The 18,110-nt window shown below is 52.1% G+C and overlaps 10 protein-coding genes across 10 annotated transcripts; 5 read left to right on the top strand and 5 right to left on the bottom strand.

Moving 5' to 3' along the window:
• Positions 1-159: 159 nt before the first annotated feature.
• On the bottom strand, positions 160-2,609 carry N7459_004585 (fungal specific transcription factor domain-containing protein; the record flags this gene model as incomplete). The annotated part of the gene is made up of 7 exons (XM_056943769.1): positions 160-383; positions 459-977; positions 1,036-1,301; positions 1,357-1,794; positions 1,849-2,307; positions 2,368-2,479; positions 2,525-2,609. 7 exons carry the CDS (start codon positions 2,607-2,609, stop codon positions 160-162), a joined length of 2,103 nt encoding a protein of 700 aa, XP_056800652.1.
• A 385-nt stretch (positions 2,610-2,994) lies between these two features.
• On the bottom strand, positions 2,995-4,016 carry N7459_004584 (isocitrate lyase/PEP mutase family protein; the record flags this gene model as incomplete). The annotated part of the gene is made up of 2 exons (XM_056943768.1): positions 2,995-3,617; positions 3,671-4,016. 2 exons carry the CDS (start codon positions 4,014-4,016, stop codon positions 2,995-2,997), a joined length of 969 nt encoding a protein of 322 aa, XP_056800651.1.
• A 1,090-nt stretch (positions 4,017-5,106) lies between these two features.
• Positions 5,107-7,210, top strand: acoC (uncharacterized protein; the record flags this gene model as incomplete). Its single annotated transcript, XM_056943767.1, has 6 exons — positions 5,107-5,130; positions 5,189-5,548; positions 5,600-6,140; positions 6,206-6,540; positions 6,608-6,785; positions 6,861-7,210. The coding sequence occupies 6 exons, from the start codon at positions 5,107-5,109 to the stop codon at positions 7,208-7,210; spliced, it is 1,788 nt and encodes a 595-aa protein (XP_056800650.1).
• Positions 7,211-7,482: 272 nt separating this feature from the next.
• On the bottom strand, positions 7,483-8,848 carry N7459_004582 (copper homeostasis protein CutC; the record flags this gene model as incomplete). The annotated part of the gene is made up of 4 exons (XM_056943766.1): positions 7,483-7,563; positions 7,616-8,231; positions 8,352-8,503; positions 8,747-8,848. The coding sequence occupies 4 exons, from the start codon at positions 8,846-8,848 to the stop codon at positions 7,483-7,485; spliced, it is 951 nt and encodes a 316-aa protein (XP_056800649.1).
• Positions 8,835-9,156, top strand: N7459_004581 (uncharacterized protein; the record flags this gene model as incomplete). The annotated part of the gene is made up of 2 exons (XM_056943765.1): positions 8,835-8,904; positions 9,002-9,156. 2 exons carry the CDS (start codon positions 8,835-8,837, stop codon positions 9,154-9,156), a joined length of 225 nt encoding a protein of 74 aa, XP_056800648.1.
• A 205-nt stretch (positions 9,157-9,361) lies between these two features.
• On the top strand, positions 9,362-10,957 carry N7459_004580 (M81 family metallopeptidase; the record flags this gene model as incomplete). Its single annotated transcript, XM_056943764.1, has 1 exon — positions 9,362-10,957. The coding sequence occupies one exon, from the start codon at positions 9,362-9,364 to the stop codon at positions 10,955-10,957; it is 1,596 nt and encodes a 531-aa protein (XP_056800647.1).
• Positions 10,958-11,583: 626 nt separating this feature from the next.
• N7459_004579 (uncharacterized protein) lies at positions 11,584-13,030 on the top strand (the record flags this gene model as incomplete). Its single annotated transcript, XM_056943763.1, has 3 exons — positions 11,584-11,944; positions 12,003-12,569; positions 12,624-13,030. The coding sequence occupies 3 exons, from the start codon at positions 11,584-11,586 to the stop codon at positions 13,028-13,030; spliced, it is 1,335 nt and encodes a 444-aa protein (XP_056800646.1).
• Positions 13,031-13,735: 705 nt separating this feature from the next.
• On the top strand, positions 13,736-14,422 carry tpcF (glutathione S-transferase tpcF; the record flags this gene model as incomplete). Its single annotated transcript, XM_056943762.1, has 1 exon — positions 13,736-14,422. One exon carries the CDS (start codon positions 13,736-13,738, stop codon positions 14,420-14,422), a length of 687 nt encoding a protein of 228 aa, XP_056800645.1.
• Positions 14,423-14,759: 337 nt separating this feature from the next.
• On the bottom strand, positions 14,760-15,270 carry N7459_004577 (uncharacterized protein; the record flags this gene model as incomplete). The annotated part of the gene is made up of 2 exons (XM_056943761.1): positions 14,760-15,027; positions 15,083-15,270. 2 exons carry the CDS (start codon positions 15,268-15,270, stop codon positions 14,760-14,762), a joined length of 456 nt encoding a protein of 151 aa, XP_056800644.1.
• A 651-nt stretch (positions 15,271-15,921) lies between these two features.
• N7459_004576 (alpha/beta hydrolase) lies at positions 15,922-16,968 on the bottom strand (the record flags this gene model as incomplete). The annotated part of the gene is made up of 2 exons (XM_056943760.1): positions 15,922-16,770; positions 16,840-16,968. The coding sequence occupies 2 exons, from the start codon at positions 16,966-16,968 to the stop codon at positions 15,922-15,924; spliced, it is 978 nt and encodes a 325-aa protein (XP_056800643.1).
• Between the last annotated feature and the right edge of the window lie 1,142 nt (positions 16,969-18,110).

The following is an 18,110-nucleotide window of genomic DNA, read 5'->3' as shown; positions in this document are numbered from 1 at the left end:
GATATCCACTTTGGTACGATGCAACAGTTATCCCGGAGAAGGCCTTGGCATTAGCGATAGCAACTATTTCCAATCAGGTTCGTAAGGGGATTTATTGAGGGTCAGTGGTCAGCAGGTATGGCCTGTGTCTGTGTAAAGTGGGCATGAATTGAATTATAATCAATTTAGAAGCCCAGGGCCCGACCCGGATTCCGGAGGGAGCGCTCCAGGGTCTAATACATTGCCGTCGAGATCAAATGGAAGTAGCGACAGCATTTCGGGATCAAACACCTCTTCGAATGAGAAACGACCGACTACAGCGTCAGAGAAAGCAGGCATGAGATTCTCGTCATCTAGGGTCGTAGGGGGAGGCTCGCCGTGATGAGATTGATCCACAGGCAGGTCTATTGCACAATGAAGATTAGTAAACACGGATGAGAGGAAAGGGAGATGGAGAGCAGATATATTAGAAGACGTACCGCGAGGTGAAGTATGTGCGGCAGATGTCTGCCCCCCAAAGCTTTCTCTCCAAGTCCATAATTGATCGTGGAGAAGGCTCGCCGCCAAACGTGACTTGAGCTTCAGATGAGGGGCCTCCATACTTTGTTGAGAGCGACCTTGTATACTCCACAGCTGGGCAAGAATCTTCGAGGAACGCCCGGGAAGATCATTGTCTTCAAGCGATGTCCGTCGGATGAGTGAAAGGGCAACGTTAAAGGCTTTCTTGCCACCTTCAGCATCGAGAAGTCCCGAAAAGTTAGAGTCCTCGAGCCGAAGGATGAATAAAGCGGCCAAGGAAGTGGCCCGGAAGTATGATGCCGGACAATGTTTCATGAAATTGGTTTCAGCATCTAGTTGTTGTAGCCTGCCGATCAAAGATTTGGCCAACTCGAATGCTTTGACCAGACCCATCTTGCGAGACAGCGTCTCGCCCGAGTCTAGAAGGTAAAAGACGTATAGTTGCAATCCCGCGAAGTGAAGCAGTACCTCGTTTTCGGCTAAAGAATAGGATCAGTGAGGAAATGTGGGTAGGATGCGAATAGATGGGGGACCTACCAGTAAGTTTCTCACCAATGGATCGAGAGAGATCCAGATACTCTTGCTCCAGCACCCCAAGAATTGAAATGCTACCCTGCGAGCGAGGCCATGTGGGCGTTCGAGGAAGGCTTTTAGACATGTAATTGCTGACACGGGCTGAGAACCGGTATATCAAGAGCAGGTGTTTGATGGAATTGGGAACCACGTAGAGACTTTCTTCATCACATATGCGGTCCACCATCCAATCAGAAGAGGCCAGTGCCATACCCTCTGTGGTGAATATACTGGTTTAGGGTGAGTCGAAAATGTCTCTCCCGCGGAAGAAAAAGGAGAACGTACCTCTGAGAGGCAATGTAGCAGACAGACCAGGTTTTGACCACTTCAGAGATCTCCATTGAGCTCAATTTCCTTCTTGTACGAGAGTAGTCCTGAATGGACTCAGGTTGGTGCAGGCCCAGCTGCATCGCTATGGTCTGAGCAATGTTAATAATGATGGGAGTGCTGTCGGTCGAAAGGGACGAGGTTGGAAATGGCCACATGCACAGCAACGAGACTGACTGTACAACGTGCCAGCTGTGTGGAGGATTGGAAATTGTTTCCCACAAGAGACTTCTGACTGGTGAGGCTAGAGCAGTGATCAGACTTGGCTCTTCGGTGTATTGACGTGACGCAATATACACGACCACCCAGAAAAGAAGCGGACTCTGACTGAAATAGTCATTCGGGGCCAAAGAGGGTCTGAGTAACGGGACGAAAGGGTGATATTTGGTGAAAAAGCTGTTGGGAATCAGTCTCATAAATCAGTCTCCACGGCCAAACCACACAACGTACAGATGGAAAAGTGAGTCAATCTGCGGTGGATCTAGTCGCACATGGCCAAGAGACCTGGCAATGGTTGGTGATAAAGGGGATGCTGATAATTGAGAGCCTTGATGGAGCGAGACCGGTGAATCGCTCGGCAGAGCAGTTTGGACCGACTGCGAAACATCCGAGCCCGACAAGCTGGCCACGCCGTGATCCAAAGTCTGGTTGAAAGTCGAGATTTCATGAGATGGCCGCGATTGAGAGAGCGGAAAGCCGGAGACAGACGTCCGAAGCTGCCGGACTTCATCTTCAAGCTCCTCGAGCCGTCTGGAATACACGTTAGTCCTTGCAATTGACCGTAAGATCGAGTTGTACTTGCGCGCGCTTGTTGACTCTTTTGAAGTCCAGGTCAATCTCGCACTCTTGTGCCACTCGCCGGCATCTGGAACAGGGAGCTGAACCGCCTGACGATAACTCACAGCGGATCTGTAATGGCTGTTAGTGTGCATCCATACCATAAAGTCCGAGCAGTGCGGCAGATCGCACCTTTGCCTGCCTACATTGCCGACAAGCAATTCGTCGACCTCGATGATGGGGTTGTGCCTCCACGGCACCGCGATGTGGTCGCACCATACTGCGCCGGGCTTTCCACAGTGAACTTCGCGTTGACGTAGGCAGCATCGGACGCCACCTTGGGGCTAACCTGTTGGGGGATGGAGCGTGCTCACGTGACGGGGCTTTGCGCTGGACACTAGGAATTCCGACTCTCTTTCATTAAATGTCTCCATGCATGGCCGTTGGTGTCTGCCTCGCTTTCCAGAGGGTCAGATGCCAGATGCCGAGATTCCGCAGACTCGTCCATCTTTACCTAGGTTGGTATTCCACACCGCTTCCGGAGTCGATCAGCAGCGACTCGGGGCGTTGTTAGTGGTTGGTTAGTGGTTGGTTAGTGGTTGGTCTGGTTGGCCCTCCATGCACCCCGCCTTAACTATCCCAATGAAGCTAGTAATGCATCGTGTCTCCGCAATGCGTGAGCAGGCGAACCTTTACTGTTGCATCTACATATCCGTGGTGAGCATAACCCGGGTGTGAAATGCGTCGGGTGTTTTCTGATTGACACAGCCACGCCTATTTGCTGGGTGGCCGATTCTATTTACAATGAGTTGATCTACCTCAAACACCTCCCTCGAAGAGACCTTCACCAGATGCCATATCGATACCAATGGCCTCTCTCAGCCCAACGGCGTTGAACAGATCTCGGGGGCTTCCTAGCTCAGATGGAATCCGGGTACCTGTCTCCTTGAGATGGTCCGCCGCCTTCTTGACTGCGGCATACACGGGGGCGAGTGCGAAACCCGGGAAGATGATCAGCTTAAATCCTAGTTCCTGTGCCTCGGCAGTGGACAGGTCGGGGGAAACACCGCCCGGGACCGCGTTGAAAACTACGGGGGTGGGACTGAGATCTTGGCAGGCCTGCTTGGCTTGTTCCTTGGACGTGATACCTTCCAGGAATGCCACATCCGCTCCGAGCTCGATGGCCCCCTTCAAACGGGAGATGGCTTCGTCATAGCCCAGGGAGGCAAGCGCGTCGGTCCGAGCAAAGAGCACGATGTCGCCGCCCGAAAGCTTACGAGCGTTCACGGCAGCTTTGATGCGGGACAAGAACTCATCCTTAGCCACTAATTGCTTGTTACGCAAGTGGCCGCAGCGTTTTGATGTGGGCTGATCCTCCAAATGAAGCGCAGCGACTCCGGCCCGAATGTACTCGGTGACCGTACGGTGGACCATCAACGACCCTGCTTCGTTAGTCTCCGTTTTCTTCGAGCTCTGCGCGTGGGTTGTGGGATACCTCCAAAACCCGTGTCCGCATCCGCAATGAGAGGCTTGAGCCGGTTGAGATTCGCGATCATCTCAGCGTTCTCACGCATCTCGTTCAGCGTAATCAATCCCAGGTCAGGCTGGCCAAGTCGCGACGCAGTTGTCCCCGCTCCCGTCTTGATCCCGCGGTTGGTTAGTTGGAAGGTGAAACGTATGTCGCCATGCAAGGGTGGAGGATTTACCATGTATAGCACATCGAATCCGGCCTCGAGGGCGATCCGCGCAGTCAGTCCATCGTAGACACCCGGACAGACGATAATTTTATTGTCTTCTGCTAGGAGCTGGCGAAGCTTTGAAACTGCGGGGGATGCGGCCATGTTGTTCTGGTTGATTTCAGGCGTGGTTGGCTAGGGTTGTTCTTTTGAATGGAGCAAGCCAATGGATCCATGAGATCAATGCGCCCCCGGTTTCACCGTCTCATTTATTTTACTCCGCTCGAGAGCGTCGGCGCGCCGAAAGACCTTGCTTATGCCCGCTTCCGGGCCGCGAACGGGCCGATGGAACATACAGCACTCTCACGTCAGACGAGGAGATGAACAATATAATAGCCGAATATTCATGCACAACATGGAAGGACAAAGGTACCTGGTCTGTATTTCAAATCACAGTGCCCGTTTCAACGCCATTGGTCATGATGTTGCAGCAAAAAGACTTGGTGGACATTGTACATAAATCACGGAACATTGAGCTCCCCCCGCTGGATGGCAAGTTTATTCCCCAGAAAGAAGCAGAACCATGCTTTTTATATTCCCTGATCCTAATGACCATAAGCCGGCACAGATGCGGTCCCAACTTCCCCCCCGAACGTCTTAGACGCACTGATAACCGTTTCCGAGCTTCTCACAAACGCCGGAAAGACGAGAGAATCGACCGCGTTGAGAGATGTCCTGGAAATCTGCCGCCAGCCCCCTGAGCTGGGTGGGCTTGGAGTATCCGACGGCAGTTCTCTGACCGCAGAGCAGGAATCGGAAATCTTGTTTTTGGTCTCGGCGTGGTTGGAAGCACTGAACTCGGCCGATCATGCGAAATCCCTTCCCGAGCCTCTTACCCATCGACCAGCCGGCCGACGGGGAATGACCATGAGCGAAAAGATATTTGCGATGCATGATATGGACCAGAAAGGGTTTGTAACCCCGGGAGAGTTGCTTCGGATTCATGTGGATTGGGTCATTGCCTCTGAAGCATCGTGGTCGGTACGCATAGGATTCTTGGAACACGCAACAATTGCATGACTGACGTAAAATACAGGGAATGGAGAGGACATATGACAAACTTGGAAAACCGGGCATCTTTCGCAATGATCGCTTTTGGTTAGCTGGCGATCATGTCGTTGACCCCCGAGTCAACAAACTACCCAAAGTCCAGGCCCTGATTGACGCGAGCGAGCGCGCGAAGCATGTTTTCAAGATGACTGACTACCAAGGAATGAATGTGCGTGTGGAACATGGACTGGGAAATGGAGTACCTATATTGACTCACCTTACCATAGTACACGATTCTGCACACCGAGTTTTACCGAGAGCGTGCACAGCCCGGCATGGTAGTGATTGGATCTGACTCGCACACCTGTTCGTCTGGAGCACTAGGATGTCTCGCCATTGGTCTGGGCGCTGCGGATGTGACGATGCCGCTGGTGACTGGCGAGACCTGGTTCAAGGTGCCGGAGTCTGTCAACATTCGGCTCGTTGGATCGCCAAGACCAGGCATAGGCGGCAAAGATGTGATTCTATATATTCTCCAGCAACTCAAACGCAACACAGTTGCCTCGGAGAGAATAGTTGAATTCACAGGCCCCGGGGTGAAGAGCCTATCATCGGATGCTCGATTTGCAATCTCCAACATGACAACAGTACGTGCGACCGATAAATCACAACCCATCCTTGACTAACAACCCCGAAAGGAATTTGGAGGCGTCACTGGAGTATTCGTCCCCGACGAAATCACGCACGATTTTGTGCAGAAACGCCGCCTCACCCGCCACAAGAACCTCACGACCTATTTCAAGCCCGATGAAGATGCGCAGTATGCTGCAGTTCATGAAATTGATCTTGGCAACGTCAAGTCCTTCCTAGCCAAATATCCCTGCCCGGACGATGTCGTTCCTGTCATCGAACACGAGGGAATGGAGCTAGATGGTTGCTTCATCGGCGCTTGTACAACGGCCGAGGAGGACTTGATCCTCGGAGCTCTTGTGTTGGAGCAAGGTCTGAAACAAGGCCTGAAGCCGAGCAAGAAAGGAAAGCGAAAGGTTGTCCCTGGCTCCATGCCTATTCTTCATCGCCTTCGCGAACTACACCTGGCCGAGATATATGAAGATGCTGGATTTGAGATTGGTATTCCAGGATGCAGCTACTGCGTTGGCATGTCGGCCGATCACGCTGAGCCTGGAGAAGTTTGGCTTTCTTCCCAGAATCGAAACTTTGAGAATCGGATGGGTAAAGGTGAGTCTGCAGATATGCGTCAGTGTTTTTCTGGTTTTACCAGGATCTTAATGAATGTGAAATAGGTTCCATTGGGCATCTGGGATCGGCTGCAACCGTCGCTGCATCCTCGTTTGAAATGAAACTCACGGATCCCCACGATCTGCTTGGCAAAATCGATTTGAGCAGATGGAACTCGTTGCGAGGCATATTTAAGGATTCTGGAAAAGCCAAGGAAGCCAAGGGCGTGGCTTACGTTGAACCCAATTGCGTGCCGCAATCATCCTCGGATGCAGCGCCTGCAGCAAACCACCCTCAGACGAGTCCGCTCGTTTCGTCCAAGAATTCCGCCAATTCTGGCCCTGCGGAGCTTCTGCGAGGAAAGGTTCAACAGCTCGGTGACTTTGTAGACACTGACGCGGTACGTTCCTCTTCAGCTAATTCACACAAGGATAACCAAACGTTGGGCTGACGAAAACACAACCAAGCTTGCCCCCGCTGAGTTTCTGGTTGGAATGAATACCAATGAGATTGCAGGCGCACACTGCCTGGAGCACACCAACCCGGATTTCCGCGAGCGTGCTAAGCAGGGATTCAACATTGTGGTCGCTGGTAAAGGGTTCGGATGTGGCTCCTCGCGCGAACAAGCCGTTATGGCACTTCTGGGTTGGTTATTCTGAATTTCCTCTTCGAAATATCCATACTAGAGCTTGGGACCTATCTGCTAACTTGTGTGTTTAGGCTGTAACGTTCAATGCGTCATCGCTAGATCATTTGCTTTTATCTTCCAGCGCAACATGCCTAACTTAGGACTTCTGGGAATTACCCTGCAGGACGAAGCATTCTACGAAGCCGTGACAGACGGGACGGATATTTCGATTGATTTCAACACGGACACCATTCACTTGGATGGGCGTGAGTTCCACTTCGAACTCAGCCAAATGGAGAAGGAACTCTTTGATCATGGTGGCATTACCTCTGCCTTCCATCACTTTGGAAACCGGCTTTTCGAAGCAATGACCTCCAAAGGAGCTGGAGCAGGCCGGAAAATGGAGCATGCAGTGGGACCTCATGCTGGGCTGCAATGGTAAATTGCAAGGGCCATACTTGTAACTCAAACTGGCTTATTTTCATTTATGTACCTTCGGTCTTGATACTATCAATCATGGATTTGTAAAAGCTCCTATTGGCATATTCAGGGTTGCCTCGGCTTTGACCTATTCTGCTTGGCAGGTTGAACAGTGGCTATATCGGCTTGAGACCACGTAGAACCCCTGCTCTGAAAACCCTAATCATAATTTGTGTGCCTCATTCGGCAGTCACATATATTCATTATTGATAATAACCCTCCGACATCCCAGGTTTAAATGAATCTGCCTCCTGGCTCGGTAGTGTAGGATGAGAGAAGTGTGTTAAGAATTGCCTGTGAAGCCCGCTGCTTCCCCTAGAAAAGAGTCCATACATTCTTTCAACCTTGCAACTTCTTCCTTGCTTACGAATTGAGACGAGGGAAGCAAGGCGCTTGAGTGGAAACTCTGCGCATGAGTTCGTTCCCAGAGCAGCTGAACATTGCTTGACCTCACACCGCCGCCAATTATGACCTCAGGGACTCTCTGATACTCGCCGATGCATGGCCTGAGAAAGGGAAGACTCTTCTGGAAAAGAGCCGCGAGTTTATCAACACAATCGATAGCTTGATCACCAGACGGGCCGCCACTAGTGAGAATCGAAGTAAACCCACATTCGGCTATATCAGACAATGCAGTATCCCAGTGGGGCTCCGGGATGCAATCAAATGCGCGATGAAAAGTACAAGGCTTCCCGCGAGCAAGACCCACCAGTTCTTTGTTTCTTTTGACGTCGATCCATGGAGCTGGCGCGGACCCATCATGGACAGCTTGGTTGAGGATGCCGAAAACAAAACCATCGGCCCCGCAACTGTCCAGAGCTCCCAGAGTCGTCCTCATAGCTTCAAAATCAAGATTGTTGTAGTAAAAGTGCTTCGCATGCGGGCGGATCATCACACAGATCGGAATCGACAACCGTGATTTTAAGGCAGACAGCACAGCGGGATCAGGGGAGAGACCTCCGGATGCATAGTCATGGCATAGCCTGTATCGACGTGAGTATCAAGCACACCCATGGAGAATTGCAGATATTGTGTAGCGAGCACAGAAATGGAAGACTGGAAGTTGGAAGTAAGTAGCCCTGAAACACTCTCTAGTCACCTACTCAATACGATTGGCACCTGCCTCGGCAGCACTTATAGCCGACTCTTCGTTGAAACAGGCAATTTCTAGAAGAGGTTTGTCGCGTTCATGGGGCATCTTAGTGGCCGAATAACTAATGTTCGTGGTGGTGATTTCTCGTGTTCGCTCTGGTTGCTGTAGGGAGATTTCAGGAGTGAATTCTGACAATCTAGCGAGGGGAAGACAACGGTGAACGCTTATTCATCTGGGCGAATGGTCGATATGGATTCACATAGCCACCTTCTTCTTAATCTTCTGTCAATGATAATGTGAGGCTCTACAAGCGACGAGGGTCATTGGTACTTTGTAACGGATCCAACTGTGACATTCGGCCTGGTCTGGTTCTTCTCTGTGAAGATGAGTTGAGAGCAAGAGTACCCCGAGGTATACATCCCGTACAGCATCGCCATGCTCCGCGCTGGCTTCATCTGCCACAGCTGCGCCCCCAATCCCAATTCCACACGGAATGGGCACGCTCATTCTGGTGTGGCCGATCGGCGTTGCTTCCCCAAGAGTTGAGATGGGAGTTGTGGAGTGTGAGTCTGACGGTCACACTCATCGCGTCAAGCTTTCCCCCGCTCGGGCGAGCTCTTCCTCCCCGCCTCCCTCTCTTACTCTTCCTGTTGTGAGTAGACGTCAACTCTCCGTCCACGCCACTTCATCCTCCTGACAAGAAGCTCAAGCCAGTGGCCTCATGGCTACTGTCGTTCATTACCGTTGTTGTGGATCCTACAGAAGGAACCACGCGATTTGAGGACTCGACGACCCCGGCGCGACACGGTCCATAGATAAGCGGGGTTGAGCATCGGCTGGAAGCGACGCTGCATGGCGGCGATGGACGCGCTAAAACACATCAAACAACAGCTTTGACGGTGCCAGCCTTCTGTCCTACCGTTCTAGTCACTTTTCCGGAAGCACCGACTGCCAATCTACATTCGGCACATCTCTCCATCTCGCTCTAGTGCACGGCAACCTGCTCGGCAAAGACTCGCCATGGCGTGGCGTCCAGTCATTGCGATTGCAGGACTCGCCTGCGAAACCTCGACTTTCTCCCCTGCCCGTACACACGCTCCGGCCTTTCACCCTCGCCGGGCGGGAGAAATCATTGACAAGTATGCATTCATCCATCCAGGAACAGAGCTGGGCGAGGCTGCCAGCTGGAGGGGAGCCCTTATCGGCCATGCTCTTCCAGGCGGTGTCGTGACTCGACCTGCATTCGAGGAACTTGCTCGTGAGATTGTGACTCGACTATCTGAGATCTGTGAATCAACCACCATCCAAGGCCTGTGGTTCGACATTCACGGAGCCATGTGCGTCGAGGGTCTAGACGACGTCGAAGTGGTCCTTCTTGATCGGATCCGAGCTGTCATCGGCCCCGAGGTTATCGTGTCCGCGTCTATGGATCTCCATGGCAATGTGTCCCAACGCCTGGCGCACCAAACTGACCTGATCACTTGTTACCGCATGGCACCGCACGAGGACGCAAGAGATACCAAAGAGCGCGCTTGTCGGAATCTAGTCAACCTCTTGATTTCGAACCCGGGCCAGCTGAGCCGACCATTGAAGGCTTGGGCCCCAGTTCCCATTCTCCTGCCAGGTGAACAGACCTCCACTCGGGAAGAGCCCGCGAAGGGACTGTATGCATTGGTGCCAGAGGTCGAATCACTATCCGGGGTACTAGATGCCGCAATCTGGGTCGGTTATGCATGGGCCGACGAGCCTCGCAATCATGCCGTAGTCATTGTCACCGGCTGGGACGGGGATACCGTCACCAGACAGGCTGCGAGGCTCGCGCAACACTTCTGGGATGCACGTAAAGAATTCCATTTCGTGGCCCCAACGGGATCACTCACTGAGTGCATTGACGCTGCTCTTTCCTCGAACCAACATCCATTTTTCATCTCGGATTCAGGTGACAATCCAACAGCTGGGGGTGCTGGGGATGTGACATGGGGACTCTATCGTTTCTTGACACGGCCGGAATTCCGGAAGGAGGCCGGGTCAAGTGTCATCTATGCAAGTATACCAGGGCCACGGGCCATCGAAACCATCCTGCAAGCTGGCGTGGGCGCCACAGTCACAGTGACCGCCGGAGCCGAAGTTGATGACCTCCATCACGGACCCATCTCAATGACCGGGCGTGTTCATGCTATTAGACATGGGGACAAGGACGCGGTGGTCGAGGCAGTACTGCAAGTTGGGAGTGTCATGGTGATAATCACCAAACTACGCAAGCCTTTTCACCATGAGGACGACTTTACACAACTGAACCTCCAGCCTCGCGCCACAGATATAGTTGTCGTCAAAATCGGGTACCTGGAGCCTGAGCTCTTTGACATGGCTGCTGACTGGATGCTTGCGTTAACACCTGGCGGTGTTGATCAGGATCTCGCTCGCCTGGGACATCGGTGTATTCGTCGCCCGATGTGGCCTTTTGAGAAGATCTTTCCTCGACCGCCCGATCTTACTCCCCGTTTGATTCCAGCTTCCAACGAGCCTCTCAGAGAGTCGACTCGAATACAAGGGAGTGAGGCGATGTCTGCCAAAGAAACAAGATATTCTTCAAGTTCCCCACTCGCGCGACCATGAATCAGTCTCTAGTTAAGCTAGCTAATGCATGTTCGCAACGTTATCGCCTTATGAAATCACATCCCCCCCAAAAGCCCCGTAACAACATATTGGCGTTGACCAGGCCGCTCAAGGTTATTTCTGTGATGCTCCGTCACCACGCTTAGGTAGAACCTTCCAAGGCTGCGCGTGTCCACTGTCTAGCCCTGGAGGAATCTAGTTGGTCTGCTTATATGACGATCAGACCCCACAAGTGACCGCGAGGCTGAGCCCTGAAATGACTCCTGCCAATATTTGCCAGGAAGGATCCGGTATCGATCGCTGGATGTCACTACGAGAGAACAAGGCTGAGGCTGGGCCACATGCCACTGGGGCGAAGGATAGCCACAGCGAGCGCAACTACAAGACGAAAGTGGATCGGTACACACATATGCAGTAGGAGAACCGAAACCCGACTAGGAACCATAAACACCATATTCTTTTCACTTTGGGGTCCGGAGGCCAAAGTCGGTCGGCGATGGACGAAAATCCCCTAGTATATCGCATACTAGGAGATCTGATATAAAACACTCAGCCCCGAGAGAGCCCTTCAGGGCCTCGCCGTTATACCGAGCTGTCGTGCTCTTCCAAGGAGGTCGCATACAGATATGAATCTCCAAGCTCTCCTGTCGGCGCTTGCCTTGAGCGCCGTGGTGAGTGCCCGATCGGAAAATGGAAAGCTCGACATTCCTGTGGCTCGTGGGGGTGTCGTGGGCAAGAGAAGTCACAGTGTGACTCCTACTTTGACTCCTACCACTCCCCTCCCATCCTCATCCTCGTTGCCCAATCCGACATTCCAAGCGTTCGCTGAAGAACACCCCTTGGCTCGATACGGACCGAGTGATTATTGGCTGGAACTCCTCAAAGATGATGATGACCAGTGCATGGTGCGCGTCAACACCACGCAGTGCGTCGGCGTGTCGCAGAGTCTCGGAAAGTGGGATAAAACGTCCGGCAATTGTTTCAATGGTGAGCTCCATGCGAATTATGGTTCTGCTAGGATCGCTCCGGCTCACAGTCAGGATAGAAACCGCGGCGCGCGTAAATGCGACCCTCTGCGATGGCCACGTCAACATCACGATGTACTTCGACACCGCTCCTTGGTACGACACGAAATACCCGGCCGGGACGGTCTATTATCGTGGACACAGTGAGCATGCGGGCTCGTGGAATTTATTCCCATTAGGGGTCAAGCCTGGCTGCCGAACGTGGTACGCGGGAAACGATGAAATGGAGAACCGATGGCTCCTCTACGCGGAAGAGGGCTGTTACCCTGATGCCCCCAAAATCCTGGATCGTCCTGGAGCGGGTGGCAATGAAATCCGCTACTGGTCACCTTCTAATCCATCCGGCTCTCACTCGAGTCGCCTGCCGACGAAGACTGCCACCCCTCGCCTATCGTCCAGTGTGGCGGCGCAACTCGAAACGTTTGCCGCAACCCACCCGTTGGCTCAGTACGGACCGAGCAATGAGTGGGTGGAGCTTTTCAAGGACGCCAATGATGATTGCAAAGTGCGATTGAACATGTCCTGGTGCCACAGTGTGACGGAGACTCTCGGGAAGTGGAACAAAGACACGAATCAATGCGACTCGCGTAAGTGACGGGCGGTTTTCTCGTCGGGAACTGCAGTGCTAACGCTTGATATAGCCACCCACAACAAGACCACCACTACGACAACGTGTGGTGGCAATGCTGTACTCACGATGTTCTGGCGTGATGCCACTGTGGACGTTACAACCTTTGGCACCGATATCCTTCCTGCTGGTTCCGTGTTGGTATGGTATCAACACGAATGGGAGATGGGGGAGATGGTGTTGCCTGTGGGCCTCAAACCTGGCTGCCGATCTTGGTGGGGTGGCTATTTAAATGCCGCAGCGCAAAAAGATCCTCTTGCCTATACAGAACCGTGGTGTGGCGTCGATATCGACAACATGGCGCTCATTACGAAAGGGGAAGTGTGGTACTGGACGCCCGCATCTGCCTCTACCTCTGCGGTGCCAACTGCATCTCGGTCGGCTCGATCTGTCCGTAAATCCTCTTTCTTGCGCGCATGAGTGCTCTTGCCCCAGAACTCGGTGTATCCCTGGCAAGTTGAGCACTTAGCATCATGCCGGGGAACCTTCTCCCACCACCAGCCGGCTCTGCTGCCCTTGCCTGCGGAATGACTACCGAGCGTATCGCCGGTGGCGAATGAGATATAGCTGCCAATTTAAGTACCCTGATTATGTGCAAAGCTATTCCGAAGCAGCCAGAGGTACTGTAGGGAACTTCTAGAGAGGATGGATGGATTAATACCACTAGTAACTTCGAAGGTTTTTCTGATTTGCCTTTAGCTAGGTAATGGTGTATACAAATCTATGCAGCCTCATGAAATAGCGAGAACATGTTGAATGCAACGTGGCAACATAGTAAACAAAAAAGAAATCGTCATCATGGCAGATCTTTGCTGCACCAATTTTATCAAAGAACACCACCCTGCAGATAGCATAAGATCATTTATCCGATGACTAACCGCCATCTCGCTCTCGGCCTCTCGCGCCTCCGAGCATTCAAGCGGCATCCATCGAGATCAAATGAGCTGGAGCATGCTTTGTAATGCCCCAGGCGTCCAATCCCACCCTTAATAGTATTCATGACGCATCTACAGTATACATGTAGAAGAGCAATTAATAGCAAGCATGCCATGTATATATATCTCGCTCTATGTCTACTGTCATCTGGGAACAAGTCAACTCAATCTCACCAGTCCAACCACTATAATGTCCACCACTCTTCAGCCCATCAAACTATGGGGTCAAGCCGGCCCCAATCCTCCCAGAGTAGCCATCATTCTCAACGAACTCTCCCTCCCCTACGAATTCCAAGAGATCGCCTTCTCCGACGTCAAGAAACCACTGTACCTCGCCATCAACCCCAACGGTCGAATCCCCGCCATCCACGACCCAAACACGAACCTCACACTCTGGGAATCCGGCGCCATAGTCGAGTACCTCATCGAGCGATACGACACCGCACGCAAAATCAGTTTCGAGCCGGGTTCCAACGACGCCCAGCTCGCCCGCCAGTGGCTGTTCTTCCAGGCGTCTGGCCAGGGACCTTACTACGGACAAGCGGTCTGGTTCAAGAAGTTTCATCGCGAGCCACTGCCCAGCGCGGCGGAGCGTTATGTCACCGAGATGAAACGTGTGTCCGGAGTGGTGGATGCGTTTCTGAGTAAACAGGATGTCGGCGCGGACGGGCCGTGGTTGGTGGGTGGGAAGTGCTCGTATGCGGATCTGGCGTGGGTGAGCTGGCAGCATCACATTACCAGATTCATTAAAGAGGAGGACGGGTATGATGTGAATGACTTTCCCTACATGAAGGACTGGCTGGGCCGGATGATGCAGCGAGAGCCAGTCGGGAAGGTCATGGACGAAGTCGACACGATCATGGCCAAGTTGATGTAAAGGATGAGACTCGTGCTTCCACCTAGGAATGGACAGGCTTTTTGCAAATCTCACGAATGACTGAATTGTTTTTCAAAAACGCAATCTGTATTTTCGCTTCATTTGATGCAACCAAGATCAGCTAAGTGGTTCTTGGCAATTACTCCCCTCGAGCAAGGTATGTAGTATCCTTGGCCAGACCATAAAGCGCGCTGGTTGAATAAAGGCCAAATCCTTCTATTCGATGCATATATCTAGATACAAGTTGTAAATGAATGACTCGCTGAACTGCACACCCCCAATGCATATCCCAATCCAGACTGAATTGCAACCCAATCTCCATCCATTTCCATCAGACTCAAGAGGAAGTAGGGGGGACGGAGAAGCCTTCACCGATGAAGCGGCACTCCTGGGTCACGTCGGTGCCATTCACCCCGTAGCATGTCCACTTGGAGTCGTTTGCCTCGTTGTAGACAGTAAACGAGATAGACTCCGGGCCCTTGACACGCTCCAACTGGATGCTCAGCCGGGAGAGATCCGTGATGTCAGTTCCAGCATCTGGGAAGTGGACGTAGTAGTTGCCGTCGGCAGTACGAGAGTCCGTGGGCGGCACTCCGGGACGATTCCTGATTGTGTCAGTCAGATCAATCGTGGAACAGCAAGTGCGAGGCAGAAACATACCAGTCAATAGTGGCACTGGTCGAGTCGTTGAAGTTGGGGTCTTCCAGGCTCAATTGGACGGATCCATGTTCCTTCCCCAGAGAAGCCCAGAGACCGCTGATGGTGACGGGTTGGTCGGCTCGCTTGGCAGGCGCGGCCAGAGAAGTGGTGGCGGCCAGGAGAACGGAGAAAACGGCGGCGGTCTTCATTTTGTAGAATGAGAGAGGTGGTTTACTGACGGAGAGGAGTGTTGGAGTTGTAGTGATGGACTGGAGTGGAAGCTGATGATGGTATTCAACACGAGGTCTTCAGCGTGCTTTTATATCCCACCGCTGCCTTCGTAGGATGGCTGGATTTCAATCGCGACATTAGGCGTCTCGCACAGCCGTGATCAGCTTGCTGTCTCAGTCCAGGCACATAACGTGTATAGGATTCACAGATGGAGAGGCTGTGCCCGCACGTCGATCGTCCTTGAGGCGTCCCAAGTAGTGTAGATCATAGATGCACGGGGGAGCTCTAGGCTGTGTCTACCGACAGTAGCGTCGAGCGTCGAACTGCCGATCAGGCCCGATCTAGTGTTTGGGCGAGCAGCGAGTCCAACGTGGGATCAGCCAGGATTGCCAAGCCTTGACGATGCTGCGCTTAGGCGTCCGATACGGGCGGTCTGGCCCGTCTTAATTTAGAACGATCGACCAGCTTCACCTTCATCAACACCGCAGTTCCGCTGACCTTGGTATTCTGAACGTCTAATTGTGCAAAAGAAAACACAATCGAATGTTCCATTCTTCGAGACCACGAATCCTGCCGATGCCGCCGAGACCTAAATATAGATACTCCGGCCGCGTGGTGAGCGACAAGTCCTACGCGCTCTCACTCGTTGAGGCTACGATTCTCTCCAAGAATTGAATGGCCTGTCGGAACTGTGGATAGAAGCTCGGCTGATCAGATCCATCCGCGTCGACATCCACGGCCTGCTGGAGCTCGAAGCCATGACCCAGACCCTCGACTCGCCCCAAAAGAACCTCTACTCCTTCTTGCTTCAACCTGTCCGCCGCCCGGGCACTCTGTTCAAACTCCACGATGTCGTCCATATCCCCATGCAGAAATACCGTCGGTGGGAATTTGGATGTGATGGCAAAGCTGAGCGGGAAAAGGGCCCTTTGAGAATCCGGTATCACATCCACTCCCTGGGAGTCGATTTGCTCCGCGAGTCCAGGAATACGAGTCAATATGTGCGGGAACTTGGCCCCCTTATAAATGGCTGGGATCCATTGGATTCTCTTATCCGTGGCTGGATCTGGGGGGAAGAGGTAGCCATCAATGGGATCGCCAGTTTCCATTGCTGCATCGACCGACGCCAGTTGCTCGGCCAAGTTTGAAACGGGCCGAATGCTGTGGCCTGGCGTCACCCATCGAGGTGCCGTAAAATCCAGCCCGCCGGCCACCGAGAGCACAGACAGAAGGGGTGGTGCCTGCGGCAGGGCGGCCGTGGCGAATGCAAGATATCCACCGGCACTGGACCCCGCGATGAGGATTTTCTTGGTGATGTTGTCGTAGATCCATTTGGTGACATCGAGGGAGTCAGACAACATGTCCAGCCCGGACGCTTCTGGCAAAAGACGGTAGGAGGGTGTGGCATAAGCCCATTTCCGGCGGTGGCAAGCGTTGATCAGCCAGGTTGGAGGCTGGGTGTTTTTGGCACCAATTAACTACCAACACCAAGATCAGTTATCTGAGTTTCTATGGGTTACTTGAGAGAAAGTAATTCAGCAACGAACCAGAAAACCTCCGTGGAAATGGAGAACGAGGGGATCATCTTCGGAGAAGTCGGGCGGCAAGGTGAGATCCACCGTGAGCGACAATTTGCCGACCACTTTGTAGACGTGGGTAGTCTGCGTGGTGGACATATTCAAAGTATCGTGGAGCATGAAATGCCCGGGATGAGATGGCGATCAGAGAAGATGGTCCAGTGTGCCTTTTATGTTCCGTTTCCACTGAGCGATGTATATCCTCGCGCTAACCCGATGCGCTGCCCGATGTTCGCGCTCGTATCGATGGGGCTGAACAGAAGTGTCCATCTAGTCAGAGGACCTGTTTTTCTAGCAATCTCCTTGATTGGGAATTCGGGCACTACATGTAGCAATGCTGACCTCTTGATTCCACTTGGTCGGAGTGTCCTCTAAAATGACAGCCCTGTTTCGGGATTCCGCAGCGTTGACTTTCTTGCCTAGCTGTCCCTATATCACTCGTGGATCGACTCTATTTTCCGAACTTACGGTTTTTCGCACGGGTATTGCTTCCTTAAGGACAAACCAATTTCATCTTGGGAGACTTGAAAGGCCCCCCGGTGTTATTGTCCTGATCAGCCGCAGGATGACCAAGAGCAATTGACTGTTTCATCAGTCGACCATGGGATTGAAAAATAGAATATCAGCCACTTCAGGCGAGTTAAACGATGAAAGCACATAATAGCATGTTCATTTTATGACAAGAGATAGAAGAGGATTGCGAAGAGGGTGGGAGCCACAAAATAAGAGTACCCGTAGGAGTAGACGATAATACCAGTCACCGTGTAAAACTATTTACTATATTTATAGAGGAGATTAGCACTAATAGTAGAATTAATAACTATCATAATATCCCTAAAAGATAGTTATTTAGCTATTTTAAACCATATCCTTTTAATAAAGGTAATAGAGCTCTTTTATTTAGTGATTAATTTATAACTTGTTAGGACTGGCTCTGCGAGGCAGCCCGATGAGATGATAAAAGGATTAGAGTGAAGAAACCAATGACTCGATTCTGAGTGTAAACTAATCGCTGGCGTGCTATCTGTGTGTGCGCAGGGGTGTAAGTCCCTGCGCGGTACGGCGGCCCATATAGACCATGTGTGCGGTCCCTGCGAGGGCCGGGGTCGTAACATAACTATACTCCCTTTATAGCTTTACTAGTCAGCTAGCTATTATCTTTTATAGCTTCTATTAAATACTATTATCTCTAATTTTAATAATAATCTCCTAGTCTTCTTAGAGTTTAATATCATTAATAT

The sequence above is a fragment of the Penicillium hispanicum genome, assembly GCF_028827665.1.
Source record: "Penicillium hispanicum strain IBT 35686 chromosome Unknown utg000004l_segment0_segment0, whole genome shotgun sequence".
Lineage (NCBI taxonomy): Eukaryota > Fungi > Ascomycota > Eurotiomycetes > Eurotiales > Aspergillaceae > Penicillium > Penicillium hispanicum.
This window is presented reverse-complemented; position numbering and strand designations above follow the sequence as displayed.